General features: G+C 41.6%; 1 protein-coding gene across 7 annotated transcripts in view; it reads right to left on the reverse strand.

The window, feature by feature from the left end:
• Nucleotides 1–15,940, reverse strand: part of SRGAP2 (SLIT-ROBO Rho GTPase activating protein 2) — a 210,410-nt gene that overhangs the window by 130,599 nt on the left and 63,871 nt on the right. Inside the window, exon 1 of one of the 7 annotated variants that reach the window (XM_073319745.1) lies at nucleotides 4,336–4,657. The exons of the other annotated variants lie outside the window; for them this stretch is intronic. Coding sequence (XP_073175846.1) covers nucleotides 4,336–4,396 — 61 coding nt within the window. The 5' untranslated portion in view covers nucleotides 4,397–4,657. Of the gene's footprint in view, nucleotides 1–4,335; nucleotides 4,658–15,940 lie in introns of those variants that run through there. 7 annotated transcript variants of the gene reach the window in all.

The following is a 15,940-nucleotide window of genomic DNA, read 5'->3' on the forward strand; positions in this document are numbered from 1 at the left end:
TATTCCAAATACAGTGCCTTACGCCAATACTGGAACAAGCTACCTCCTTCCCACAAACACAGCGTAGCCAATAAATACATACCCCGAAGTCTCCCAAGGTAAGAGAAGGAGGAAAAAAGAAAGGTTCCAGCTATTTACAATTCGATTAAATAGTAACAAGAGGAAAACAGTATGCCTTGTAAATCACTTCCAACATCATGTTATAAAGATCCTTAATTATAAAGGGCAGGGATGAAGAATAAAATATAAAATCTAGACAGCTGCATAATTTTTCATCCCTTTCCTAGCCATCTTCAGTACTTCAACCTCAGCATTTGTAAGTAGCTTCAAGGACAGACCTTAACTGCCATCTGGCTTGTCCTGTAATTTGTGAATTAAGTTAGGTAGCGAGGGAAAGCGTTGACACTGTACATTATGTTTTATTCATAAATTTATCATTTAGTAGATTCCATCTAACTACATAGCTTCCCCTCCCACCTTCTCTTGTTAATTCCCCACTGAATCCCATGTACAGATGCAGGCTGAACAAAAGGAAAACATGGAAAAGCAGCTGCTAAAAAGCAATTGCTAACTGCGCGTTGCCATTTTCCTATACAAGATAAAACCGGCTGCAAGTTTTTTTCATTTTGAAGAATAAGGTAAAAGTTCAGCAATTCCTTCCTCAACTCTTAAGTCAGACATGTGAGTCAGAAATCATGTAGGACTGCCAGATTCCCTCAGTCCACTTAAAGTGCCAATCAGACTGGGGGAAAACTGACCTGTGTAATATGTACCATTTTCAAAAGCAAACCAATTTACTATATCCAGGTATTATTACGTAGATGAGCCAGACAACTCTCCTTCCCTCTATATAATTAGCATTCTACTGTGCATACAATGTCCATGTCCCAGCCTGCTGTGCAAGGCACTGTTACTGGTCCACAACCATTCACAATCATGGTCACTCAGGTACAAACTCACCCGCCTTGGCTTTTTTTGGATTCCTTGGGTCCATCATTTGGGAGGCACATTTTAATTACCGTACAATTATTTTCATGTTTTACTTCTGAAGAACCCTTAAAAATTAGGGCTTCAACCGCTTGTGCTAACTGAAGTACAGAACTGTTAACCCTGATGGCCTGACGATCCGCAGCTCTGGAAATAAAAGGAGTACTTGTGGCACCTTAGAGACTAACAAATTTATTTGAGCATAAACTTTTGTGAGCTACAGCTCACCTCATCGGATGCATTCAGTGGAAAATACAGTGGGGAGATTTATATAGACAGAGAACAGGAAACAATGCGTGTTATCATACACACTGTAAGGAGAGTGATCACTTAAGATGAGCTAATACCAGCAGGAGAGCGGGGGAAAAGGGGAGGGAAGAAAACCTTTTGTAGTGACAATCAAGATGGGCCATTTCCAGCAGCTGACAAGAACATCTGAGGAACAGTGGGGGAGGGGGAGTGGTGGAAATAAAGATGGGAAAACAGTTTTACTTTGTGTAATGACCCATCCACTCCCAGTCTCTATTCAAGCCTAAGGTAATTGTATCCAGTTTGCAAATTAATTCCAATTCAGCAGCGTCTCATTGGAGTCTGTTTCTGAAGTCTTTTTGTTGTAATATTGAGACTTTTAGGTCTGTAATCGAGTGACCAGAGAGATCGAAGTGTTCTCCGACTGGTTTATGAATGTTCTAATTCTTGACATCTGATTTGTGTCCATTGTTCTTTTAAGTAGAGACTGTCCAGTTTGACCAAATATAGAAGGCAAAGGGGCATTGCTGGCACATGATGGCATATATCACATTGGTAGATGTGCAGGTGAACGAGCCTCTGATCATGTGGCTGATGTGATTAGGCCCTCTGATGGTGTCCCCTGAATAGATATGTGGACACAGTTGGCAACAGGCTTTGTTGCAAGGATAGGTTCCTGGGTTAGTGGTTCTGTTGTGTGGTTGCTGGTGAGTATTTGCTTCAGGTTGCGGGGCTGTTTGTAAGCAAGGACTGGCCTGTCTCCCAAGATCTGAGAGCGTGATGGGTCATCCTTCAGGATAGGTTGTAGATCCTTGATGATGCGTTGGAGAGGTTTTAGTTGCGGGCTGAAGGTGACGGCTAGTGGCGTTCTGTTATTTTCTTTGTTGGGTCTGTCCTGTAGTAGGTGACTTCTGGGTACTCTTCTGGCTCTGTCAATCTGTTTCTTCACTTCAGCAGGTGGGTACTGTAGTTGTAAGAATGCTTGATAAAGATCTTGTAGGTGTTTGAGGGGTTGGAGCAAATGTGATTTTATCATAGAGCTTGGCTGTAGATGATGGATCGTGTGGTGTGATCTGGGTGAAAGCTGGAGGCATGCTGATAGGAATAGCGGTCAGTAGGTTTCCAGTATAGAGTGGTGTTTATGTGACCATCGCTTATTAACACCATAGTGTCCAGGAAGTGGATCTCTTGTGTGGATTGGTCCAGGCTGAGGTTGATGGTGGGATGGAAATTGTTGAAATCATGGTGGAATTCCTCAAGGGCTTCTTTTCCATGGGTCCAGATGATGAAGATGTCATCAATATAGCGCAAGTAGAATAGGGGCACGAGGAGACGAGAGACTGGGAGTGGATGGGTCATTACACAAAGTAAAACTATTTCCCCATGTTTATTTCCCCCCCGCCCCCGCACTGTTCCTCAGATATTCTTGTGAATTGCTGGAAATGGCCCACCTTGATTATCACTATAAAAGGTTCTCTTGCCCCCCACCCCGCTCTCCTGCTGGTATTAGCTCATCTTAAGTGATCACTCTCCTTACAGTGTGTATGATAACACGCATTGTTTCCTGTTCTCTGTGTATATAAATCTCCCCACTGTATTTTCCACTGAATGCTTCCGATGAAGTGAGCTGTAGCTCACGAAAGCTTATGCTCAAATAAATTGGTTAGTCTCTAAGGTGCCACAAGTACTCCTTTTCTTTTTGGAGATGCAGACTAACATGGCTGCTACTCTGAGCTCTGGAAACAACGTCTTGTTCCCGGAAGTTCCTCCCACTGGAGAAGTTATTTTCTCCTTCCCCTCACAAACACAAAGTACTGATGGCCCCAGCCTTACCATGAGCGTAGCGATCCCTGCATACAGGAGAGTGCAGTTTTCAAGACTAGCATTTAAACGAGGAAGCCTCTGATGTGTTAATGGAAGAGACACTATGACTAGAGTCAATGTAAACTACACACCCAATACCCATCTATCAAAATATTAAAACAGTCCAACAACAGAACAAGTCAGAGGCAAAAGGGCAAAAGTGAAGCCTGTATTAAACTGCATCCGTTTGAGTGAGCTCAGGACATGCCTTGAAAGCTGGAGCATTGTAACAGTGGGGTTTGGAGTGCTGCTTTATCACTAGTTGTCATTTAATAGCTTGAGATTGTCATGAAGTACAGGAATATGAACAGTCATTCCGCTTAACCAACCAATATAGAATCTCACACACACACTCCATTACCTTTTGTGCTATGTATCTATAGCTATGATGGCTTCCCTGTAAATATTTTACTCCCCAGAATACTGGGGAACATAGCTGAGATAAAAAAAGCCTGCAGAGGGATAAATTAGCCCTCAATTTATACCACACAAACAAATGGACAAAGACATACAGTAGCAGTTCTCAAGAATTTTATATTGTGGACCTCTTCTTTTAATCAAGATCCTGCAGTGGAGGACTCCACATTCCACCCTACCACAACAGTGCTGGAATATATACAAGTAATATTAGGTCAGTGGTCATGAGACAACTTGAAATCAAGTCCCTGAATATGATAGATACACAGCTGCTTATTACATCCCTCACTCCCCTCATTTTCTCTGGGGCTTTACATTCATCTTTCCTTTTGTACCTGCAGATCATTGCTCTGAGCTGTCCAAGGCACTCTGCTTTCATCCTCTTGTGCATTTACAGATTTGACCCTATTTAAATTTGCACCAAGGAGACTACCAGCAGAGATGTATATGAAGCAGCCACACAGGGTGCAGAAAAGAGCCTAAGTCTAGTTGGTGGAACCTTAAAGGGGAATGGGGTGGCAGGGGGAAGAGAGGCAGGGGAGTCCTGGCCTGCAATAAGCTTCCCTTTATGAAACCTGATAGATGCTTCACCAGTGTTAATGAAGCAGATTCAGGGACAAGTTGGAAGTGCTCCATAGACTAAAGTTCAAGAACCACATGCAAATCCACATTAAAGCGATTATCTTGTATCTCAAGGGATGAGGCAGAAAATACAAGCCCTCTGTATTACCGGCCAGCTGCAATCATTCCACCCTCCTAAGAAAGCTTTCACTGCTTTTTTGCCCAGTTATCTCAGCAAGCTAAGGAAAAATGAAATACCTTTACACTGACTGTTGTGCAGAAATAGAATTGCTGAAGTCCTCTTGGCTCCACTTTTCATCTCTTACTTACACCTCTTATCTTCACGATTTTTAATCAGCTTAACTCCTGCTCAGCAGACAACTTGGCAGCTGGTTTGACCATTCCCTTTGTAAGCAGAATGACTTACTATCTCACACTTCAGGTTTTGTTTTTACCTCATTCAAAACAGCTGCTTCCCCATAGCTGCTTCTGCTGGCCACAAGTTATACAAAAGCGTTATTTTTTGTAAGTACATATTCATATAGATACTAAGTGGAAAGTTACAGAATTTCCCCTCCCCACTCCACCAATTGGAACAGCTATTCAAATCATTCTCCCACTGATCATAGGTTAAGAGGGAACTCGACACAAGAGAAACAGTGATGTATGGCACTTCACAGAGTTGGGAAATTTCTTGGGGAAATTCAGCTGCTTAGCAAGCAGAGAGAGCACATCATCATATGATGTCAGCATGACTTTAAAAGCCACACTAAAAGCATCAGGGACCACCAGAGTTCACCTTTGTGATATGAATGACCATTGAGGCATGCCTCAAAGAAACTCAGTGAGATGTGTCTCTTGGGCAGAAGATATTTCCAAACCATTTTAACGCAGACACCCTTGCTCTTCTGTAGCACCTTGTCCCAGAGCATATAAAATTACTGTAACAATCTACTGTGGCTCTTAGAATCAGCATTATCTCCGTTTGGGGAGTGTAGAAACTGAGGCAGAGAGCTCAAGTGACTTTCTCAGTATCAAACAGTAAGCTAGCAACAGAGAACTGTGTTTAGAACCAGGAATCTTGGCTCCCAGTTACCTTCTCTATTCCGCACCATGCTTCTACGCAGATAAAAAGGGCACACTCTCTCCGTATGAGGAGTTTCTTCATAAGTATGCTTGCACTGGATAGCAGAGAGTGTGAATCACACAGACATAATTCAGTATTCCAGGAGGAGAAACCAGTGCTGCTTTTCACTGTTCAGTTACCTCAGCCATGTAACAGCATGGAAGTCTTTCCACAACATTCCCATCCCTGTCCCAGATGCCAACCTATTTAAAATTATAACACACCCGGGAAAGGATTAAGATGGCAACAAAACAAAAGCAGCATCCCCAACACCTATCCAGATTTTAAAGTCTCTCACCCCCACATGGATTGGTTTTAACCAGAGCTGAGTGATGCTCAGAAAACTTTTATTAATGTTTAAAAAAATTACGTAATACACAGGTTAAGAAAAGAGTGTCTGTACATCTGGGTATAGTGCTTAGATTATCCAGAAATACAAAGTGAGTTTAAAAACTCATAAAATACATATAGTATATAATCTGAAATAATCCAAATGTAGATAAATTTAATGATACAGTTTATATATTAGAATCCAATTACTTGGGTACATCACTCATGTAAAGTTATACCGTTGGTTGTAGAAAACAAATATAGGAATGAGTGTAGATTGTCCCTCCGTAAGCGAGCATTTAGGATGGGCTGTCCCTTAGTAGATATTATCCATCAGAGAAGTATTTAGTTTCCCCTTGCCTGAAACGTTCCTCATGACTCCTTTGCGAGGATTGGTCCTCCTCACATAAATTAAAGACCAGCAGAAACACACTAAAGCAGGGGTGGCCAACCTGTGGCTCCGGAGCCACATGCGGCTCTTCAGAAGTTAATAGGAGGCTCCTTGTATAGGCACCAACTTTCCAATGTGTGTGTGTGGGGGGGCTCACTGGTCAACCACTGGCTCTGCCACAGGCCCTGCCCCCCACTCCACCCCTTCCCGCCCCCTCCCCTGAGACTGCAGTGCCCTCCCTCCTCCGCTCCTCCGGCATCCGAGCCTCCTGCATACCACCAAACAGCTGATCAGGAGGTGAAGGGAGGGAGGGGGAGGGGAAGGGGCTTCCGGTGGGTGGGAGGGAGGGCTGCTGATGTTTTACTGGGGCTCTTTGGCAATGTACAATGGTAAATTCTGGCTCCTTCTCAGGCTCAGGTTGGCCACCCCTCCACTAAAGTCAAAGCAAAGGACAAAACTGGGAAAGGTGATGAGGGGGTCACCAAATTGAAGAGCTTCAAATACAGACCAGTCACCCATTAAGCGAGTGCATGGGAAGCAACTACATAAAGCAACTTGAAAACAAGTCAACAAGCTTTAAATCACAAATACGGCTTTGCCAGGATCCTCTCTTTCAAGTGACTCAGCAGCAGGACAAAGACAAAGGGCTGCAAAATGAACACGCTGCCACATTATACAGTAGACTTGACTGAAATAGTAATTTTAGATCCTAGGCCTTGTCTGTGATCAGTTTCTTAAAACAGAAACTGTCATCTCCTGAAAGGTATAATTAACTTGTGTTCTAAATGTCAGAGTAAGACTTGCAATAATGCAGACATGTGGTTATCCATTTAAACCTTCCAAGAGGTGAAGGTTAAGGCTAAGACTGCTGTTTAAATTCAAAAATTGACTCCAGTTTCAGATTTTAACCTATACCAAAAATCCACAGGCAGAAGTAAAAACAAAAAGCGACATAAAGCTAAAAATAACAAAGAAAAAAATGATTTTTGATTGGGCCTTTACCAGTCGTGACACTAGTTGATGGAGGTGGGGGGAAAGAGAAGGAGGGGGAAGAGATGGGGAAGGATTTAAGGAAGTCGGCAGAAAAGGATGAAGAATTTTGAAAATATAGAAGAAATGGTGCAATATGGGAAAAAACAATGTAACCAAACACACACACACACCCCCCACAAAAATTAAAAGGCGAATCTAACTTTAGAGTCAAATATCGGAGTAAAGAAAAATTGGCTGGTCCCTTCGGATTTGTTAAGTGTCAGGTTCAACTGCTAGGCCACTGCTGGATTTCAATGTTATGGAAATTGTACCTTCAAAAACTGTATTTCCACTCCGTTTCTAGCAAGTTATTTAGATGCAACCCTGATACTGCTACTGATTCCCTGAAGCCCATGGATTTCATGTGTTTTGTAGAGGCTGTGTTTTTCCTGGTTTATGGGTAAAAGGGAGGAACTCACCAGCCCTATCATCTTCCAGCCACCCTTGCCAACAGGCCAAATTAAAACCAGCCTTTGGTCCTTGGAGAGCCAGAGTTCAAGCTGGCTACCATTGGTTTGGGCATCAGGCAGAAAGAGGCATCATGTTCAGAGATCTAGCCTCTTGAATAGAGAGGTGAGCTATATACAAACATCAGTAGCTAGCCCCAAGAAAAGGAAACAACACACACATACAACAAAATGAACGAGGAGTACTAGTGGCACCTTAGAGACTAAACTTTATTTAAGCATCAGCTTTCGTGGGCTAAAACCCACTTCATCAGATGCATACAGTCTCAGTCTGTAAATTTAAATGCCACCAGGTGATTAAATGGCTTGGAAAATTTTGCAGTTTTGCCCGAGTCTCAAAAATCAAAATTCCATTGCACAGAACACGTTAGTGGAACATTGTCGACTAACAGCAGCAGTACATGTCCCTTAGAGAGTCTAGGGCCTAGGCCACTGAGGTGGAATCAGGAAAAGGAGAGGAAGTCATAGGAATAGTAGTGAGGAGATCTAGCTTCTCGTTCAAAGACTGCAGTACACACTGTTGGACCTTGAAAGAGGCACTTCACCTCTCCATGCCTCAGCTTCCCTAATCTGAAAAATGGGGATACTACTAGTTCCCTACCTCACCGAAGTAGGTAGTATTAATATTTGCGGGGGGGGGGAGGGGGGCAAGGTACTTGGATAGAAGTTGGTTATAGAATTATAGACACTTGCAGCAGTTTTTCCTCCTAAACTGGCTTGTTTTAAACTACGTTGAGGTCATGGATGACCACATGAAGTTGAATAGTAGTGAAGTGTAACGGGAACATAAAGGACTTTCTGTACGAGTAGGGTTTAGGACGGGGTTTCAGATGCAATATTCAGTGAAATAGTGAGTACTGGTTTTTTTGCATGTACCTCAGTTTATGCTGAGTCATGAATTTATTGAGTCTCAGATCTTGTATGATATATAGCACTACAAGGGCATTATTTTAAAAAGAAAAAAAATGAAGAATTGAAACTAGAAGATTCCTGCTGTAAGTGCAGTTTTATAATACACCAAATCAGATCTAATGGTTTGAAAAGTTCTTCCAACCAATGGCCTCAATGAACCTTGCACACATTTATGAGTTGTCCCTCAATATGCATATGAAAAGCAAAACATTGTCATCTGTATTTCACAGACTGGGAGAATGAAGACAATGGGTTTGCACACAATGCAAGGCCCCACATCAGCAAAACACTTAAGTACGTGCTTGAAGTTAAGCAACTCAAGGTGCTGGCAAAGAATCATCAACCCCTATGCACATCAAGCACTATGTAGAGTGCAATGAAAGGCTAATTTGGACTGCGTCACTGATGAGGTACCACAACATTTTAAAAGGTTTCCCAATCTCTAAATAAATAAATGTTTTGTGATACGAAGTGTAATGAAAGAACTGTGGTCACCTTTTAAAAACATCTAAAAAGAAAACTTTGCTTACACTCCAGACCTTTTTATTGCTAAAAATAAGTTAGTATGGGTCCAGTATTTTAGTATCTTCCCGGAGTGGGAGGAGGAGGGCGTGATACGCTTCATAAAAAAAAGCAAGCTGCAGATAGTTACAAGGGGAAAAAAGTAAATAATCTTCCACTAGAGAAGTTCTATATCGTTTCCAACAATTGTAGAACAGCATTCTAGGACTTGGAGCAGGTTATCTGTTCTTCCTTTTCAGTAGAGGTAATACTGAATTATATTTGCAAAGATGCCTTTTATTTTCTGCCCTCTACAAAATATTCTGTTACCAGTGTTAGAAGGCAATCTGAGCTTTGTAGATTTAGTGATGGAGCACAGAATAGTTGTTTAGATTTTGAAGTACTGTTCTATGGGGCTCACACAGTGAAATATTTCAAGGATACTAAACATGCTTGCTTACCCCCCCCCCACATACTACGCTATTCTATATATCTGATTTTACTATTCAAATTAATGTCTTATATAAACAGTTAAAGAAAATATGCAATAGGAATCTCCCAGGCTTGGTACTGTAATGTACATAGTAAAATCTCAAGGACAAAAGAAACTAAATTTCAGTATCCATTAAAAATTGTGACATGCATTTAGGTAACTAACTGGATCAAAACGTCACTGACACATGAACCACTAGTACGCATGAGACCAATAACACGTAACAGTTCAAACCTTCAGTGCACAAGCAATATGCATGTTGTCTGCTGAATGCATCCTGGGATGTATTCTTGCACATCTAAAATAGCTGTGCTTTTTGGAAGGTCAAGCACGTTGTACATTATGCAGTTGGAAGTTAGACATTTTCAGATAACTTTTCGATACCTACTTGAGCTCCTTCCTACCTATCGTTCTGAGCTGTTAAGCCACTGCCAGTACAGATGAGCAAACGAGGCAGGTAAACTTTTTAAATTTACGAGGAGCCGTTCTGCCCCAATTGCCCATTTTCTCTGAAGCTAGATTGGGACTGCTTGAGGCAGGTATCGTCTCTCTGAAGTCCTAGAATTAAATTTATTATCCACCAGACATCTTCAGTGACCATTGGAAATGGTCCTCCTGTGATAGGAATTTGGAGAGGTGGGAACTTTTCTTTCAAGATTGGTGAGCAAATTATGAAGGAGAAAAAATGGCATTTAATACAACTAGAAGCTTGAGGAAGTTCCCTAAGTGTTCCCAACCGCAAATAGTATAAAAGTAAACAACTGGTCAATTCTGAGCTGCGTTACAATAAAAAGAGGATTTGAAACATGCACCGAACATGTTGAGCTAGCCTACACCCTGACTCTCATGAGGCCTATGAGGCATAAGACATCACCAGAATCTAAGTTTATGTACAAATGTTCCCCTAAGGGTGGGAGAAACTTTCCACTGGATGTTGCACAACACATCTCTGTGCAAAGAAGAAATTAAAAAAAAAAAAAAGCTTAGTTCCTCCTGGACAGAGCCACACAATGTTCTGGCAGGCTACTCCCTACAAGACTGCACTGAAGTATAAATCTCTCTCCCATTAACACGGTTTCTGAAACCAATCTTTTCATTACCATTCAACCTTCCAACTTGAATTCCTACTAGTATCATCCAGTAAGACTAGAAAATAAATTAACTTTGATGTCTGGGTATTCATCAGTTGGGCAATAAATACATTTAGCTTGTCTGATGTTTTAGGGAACAACTGTGCTTCAGCAAATGTTCTTAAAGCAAGTGAGGTTTTTTAATAGCAACTAGACAGCGCTATTGAAAGAGCCTCAGTTAAATGCTTACACAATTGTCCACGGAAACCAAAATAACGGGATGAGAATTCAGTACCTCCCCATCTTTGGGAGAGGGGAAAAGAGAGGAGTATGTGGAGGCAGTGTTCTAGTCCTTCCAGTAGGGGCACTGGGAGCCAGGTGACAAAAGGTTCTAATCCCGATTTTCACTAACTCATTGCAAGACCTAAGAAAAATCCATCTACCTTGATATTATTTAAGCACTGTGCTTCACCTATCTGTGCCTTAATTTTTTCATATGTAAAATTAAGGTAACACCCATCTTCAGAAAGCACTAAGATTCTGATGAAAGGCACTATACATCATTGCAGATTATCACTGTCACTTCATTTCCATATAGGTAGAATCCAGAACAACTTCACAGATGTATTAGACATTATGGACACGTCAGGTAGGTTATCAAGTCATTTAGTGCAATAAATAATATTGCCTAATTCTTATATAGCACAAAGTTGTTTTTTATGTTAACTAATGGGAAAAATTTATGAAAGCTACTAGAAACGTGTCTAGAAAGCAGTAGCTACTGGAGATTTTGCCGCTATTTTGCCCCATTATATGGAAAACTCATTACAAATACCAAGCATGTCAGGAGAAGGACGAATATCCCTCATTAGAATTTTGGGGGCAACAGCTACCAGAACTCAAGGATAAAATCACTACATGGTTAAATCCAGGACTTTCAAGTCCAAAATTTAGCACCACCTCAACAAATGGAACAGATTACTTTCAAGTGATAAACATTAGGAGATTAATTAAATTTGAATATTTGGCTAAAAGGAGGAAAGAAATGCAAAAGTAATCGATGAAGTGAGCTGTAGCTCATGAAAGCTTATGCTCAAATAAATTGGTTAGTCTCTAAGGTGCCACAAGTACTCTCTCTTTTTGTGAATACAGACTAACACGGCTGTTACTCTGAAAAGTAAAACTGGAGACAAATCTCAAATTTCTGCACTAGCCTCTAAACTGAAAATGTAAATAAGGCCCTTGCTGTTATGACCAAGATATTCTCAGCTCACGAGAAAGCACAAACCGTTCACGTTCTAGCCTACAGAAATCATCATACAGGATTTCAATCCATGGGAGGATGCTTTGGCAGGCAAAGGCCCATAAAAATAATTGAAAGAACTGGTTTATCTGTGGCTACTTACAATCCATATGTCTAGGCAGTTAAGGTTTAAATGCCAGACAGCCTTATACAGGCAGAGCTCCACTATTGATTTCTCAATCAAAGATGGCTTTATTGTTTATATACCCAAGAGAAAAATTAATAAAGTGATTTGGATTAACCAGACCTCCAAGGCTTTGATGGCCATGAAGAGCTCTTCTGCTCGTTTTAGATGCTTTCACTAGAGAGGTTCTCTGGGGAAGCTGCCTATTGTGACCAGCCTTCCTGTGTTACCTCCTGCCAAGTGCAAAATTACATAAAATGGCCCCAGCATTTTAAGTTCTGTCATTAACAGGCCAAAAGCAACATCTGAGCATTCCAGTCAGAGAATTCTTTACCCTCCTACAAGCACACACAGATATTAGAAAATTAAGTGACTGGCAAGGATGTCTTTCCATAAAGACTATGCAATAGTGTGTGTAAACATGAAAGGCAACCCTCCTACAGGAGAAGACAGTCAAGGCACAATATAAAACCACTAACAGTCATTTTCTGAAGGTAAATAAAAAAAAAAGATAGCACCACCAAAGCAGATTCCTCATGAAATTGGCAGCAACTTTCCCATTCCCTTCAACAGGAGCAGGGAGCATTTGGAAGCTAAGGAGGGCTTTTGTCTGCCCCTCACCTTGATAGGAATACAGCAACATGTGCATGTTTTGACTCATCAGAACATGGGTAAATCTCATGAGCACACAAGAAACCTGGGCACCTACCTGTTCACAAAACCCCTATTTGTTGAGTGCTGATGCTCATGTTTTGTACACCACCAAATACATCAAGACAAGTATCAGGGGGTAGCCGTGTTAGTCTGGATCTGTAAAAGCGGCAAAGAGTCCTGTTGCACCTTATAGACGAACAGACGTATTGGAGCATAAGCTTTCGTGGGTGAATACCCACTTCTTCAGATGCATGCAAGCAAGAATCAGGCTAGGGATAACGAGGTTAGTTCAATCAGGGAGGATGAAGCCCTCTTCCAGCAGCTGAGGTGTGCACACCAAGGGAGGACAAACAGCTTTTGTAGTTGGCTAGCCATTCACAGTCTTTGTTTAATCCTGAGTGGATGGTGTCACAGTAAAAGGATAAATGGACACAAATCAGCTATTAGGAATGGCAATATACAAAAACCTGTAAGCGAACACTTCAGCCTCCCTGGACACACAATAGCAGATTCCAAGGTAGCCATCCCGCAGCAAAAAAAAAAAAAAAAAAAATTCAGGACCAGCCTTCAAAGAGAAACTGCTGAGCTTCAATGCATCTGATGAAGTGAGCTGTAGCTCACGAAAGCTTATACGCAAATAAATGTTCGTCTCTAAGGTGCCACAAGTACTCCTTTTCTTTTTGCCGATACAGACTAACAGCTGCTACTCTGAAACCTGCTGAGCTTCAGTTCATTTGCAAACTTGACACCATCAGCTCAGGATTAAATTAAGACTCTGAATGGCTAGCCAACTACAAAAGCAGTTTCTCCTCCCTTGGTGTTCACACCTCAGCTGCTAGAAGAGGGCCTCATCCTCCCTCATTGAGCTAGTCTCATTATCCCTAGCCTGATTCTTGCTTGCATATTTATACCTCCCTCTAGAAATTTCCACTCCGTACATCTGAAGAAGTGGGTATTTACCCACAAAAGCTTATGCTCCAATACGTCTTAGTCTCTAAGGTGCCACTCGACGCTTTGCTGCTTTTACATCAAGACAGTTTGCCTTACAAACTAGAAAGCAGGTGAAGACTGACAAAACACAGTCCTGGAAGGTAGAGGGGTCATTTTAGGTGTTACAATATTCTGTATTGTATATTGTATTCAGGTATTCTGAGCCTGATCATTGTTTTTTGTTTTTCCTCGCTCCCTCTCTCTCTCTCTCTCTCTCTCACACACACACACACACACACACACACAGAGTTTTTATTTCATTTATGGACATTACAGAAAAAGCAAGTCTTTAGGAAGGACATTGAGTAGGCCAACGACAACAGCAGTGGAAGGTCCCAGCAATCTGGGATTAAGAAATTGTTCCATTCATCGGAGGCAACATGGAATAAGACACAGACCAGAAGAGGCTGGTCTTGGGAATACAGCAAATGACAATACGATATGTATGTCAAGATGGAGTGATGTTGAGTCTTGAAAGCGAGGATAGATGTTTTCATTTAATACTGTGGGCAAGGGGAAGCAAGCAGAGCCACTTGGGATATCAAGGTTTGATCACTGGAAGACCAAGGTAATTTGCATGATACTTACATTGCTCCCTTCCAATCCATCCAATACATATTAGGGATTGTGCCTACAAGCTCTCATAGTAAGGGCTCCTCTATCCTCCACAGGATCAAGTTACAGCCAACTGAAGCCACCTTATTTCCGAGTGAGGGCATCCACATGCTGAGTAAACTTGCTTTAATTTACACATATGGACTTTACACCTTCCGTTAACTGAACTTTGTCCCTCGTAGATGCACCCTAAGCAGCGATCAGAACACAGAGGTGGGGTGCAAGTGAGACTCAGACAGTCAGTTTACATGAGCCACTGTTTGTTTAGTTCATTTTGTTTGTTATTTTTTTGTTTGGGGGATTCTTTTTAAGTGGAAGGCTTGAGAGACTGAGCAGCTTGCATTGGCTCTCAACCTTTCCAGAATATTGTACCCCTTTCGGGAGTCTGATTTTTCTTGCATACCAAGTTTCACCTCGTTTAAAAACTAGTTGCTTACAAAAATACAAAAAAGTGTCACAGCACACTATTACTGAAAAATGGCTTATTTTCTCATTTTTACCATATGATAAAATAAATCAGCTGGAATGTAAATACCATACTTACATTTCAGTATACAGTATATAGAGCAGTATAAACAAGTCAGTGTCTGTATGAAATTCTGGTTTGTACTGACTTTGCTAGTGCTTTTTATGTAGCCTGCTGTAAAACTAGGCAAATATCCAGATAAGTTGATGTACACCCTGGAAGGCCTCTATGTACCCCAGGTTGAAAACCATTGGAGGACTGGCTTTTCACCTCCAGGTCAGTGTGTCAAATCCAGCCCCAACCAACAGTGCAATTGCTATCCCATAGCTTACAAGAAAGGATTCTGGGCTCAGCCTACTGCCACATCAGGAACAACACCCATATTTGTAGAACCCAGCAGCAGGAGCTGCCTGACATGCAGGGAACTCCACAGGATTCTGACTCACTGGCAGGGAAGGTGGCACTGATGTTGCTTGTGTTAAACCCTTTCCTAAGGATAAAAGGCTTCAGTTTCCAGGGGTGTCTATCTGGCCCCTTTCATTAGCATTATATTTACTTAAAAGGAGAAAAATAAATACGACACCAGAGGGATGTGTGTCAAGATTAAAAGGGAGAAGATTCCACTCTGACAGCGCTAATCTGTTTCCTTGAGTAGGCAATAAAGGTGCTTAGCCATCTGACTGTCTCTTAACTTAGTTGGGCACATACAATAAGACAGCAGTGAGGCTCATTAAAAACTCCCTCCAAAAGGCATCCTGATCTGAAGACTAAGTTGAACAGCAGCTGCAAGGGGAGGCAGACAGGTCAGTACCAATACCGCCCCCCCCCCCCCCGAAACACACAACCATCTCTCCCTCAGAATTTGACATTTATATTTCAGATTTGTGGTTTAAAACACTAAGCACTGGTCCAGAACTTCGTTTACCACAGTTAAAAAAAATTCATCCTCAACTCCCTGTCAGCAGTATTATACTCATTTAGATGGGAAAACTGAGGCACAGAAGTTTAGCAGCTTGCACAAGGCCATACAGCAAATCAGCAGCAGAACTGGGAATAAAATGCAGGAGTTTTATCCCTTCCTCTGTTCAATGAGCCACAATATCGCCTTTGAGGAAAAATTTCGAACGAGTACAGAGTAAATGTATGATTTATACCCAGTAGCATCTATATCACACGAGGTGCTTTGCAAGCAACCAAGATAGTATAACCCCTTGTTTAGAGATCTCCCAGGCTAAAAGGAAACAGAGCTGGGAAGGGGAAGGAAGTAAGCACACAGTTGTGTTAAATACAGGTCAAGAAAATGACACACACGTTACTCTTCAAATATGTCAGCTAACAAGTTTATCATAGGACTCTAGATAGATATCTACGTCCCTCCAGGAGACCCAT

Source organism: Lepidochelys kempii, chromosome 21, assembly GCF_965140265.1.
Source record: "Lepidochelys kempii isolate rLepKem1 chromosome 21, rLepKem1.hap2, whole genome shotgun sequence".
Classification (NCBI taxonomy): Eukaryota; Metazoa; Chordata; order Testudines; family Cheloniidae; genus Lepidochelys; species Lepidochelys kempii.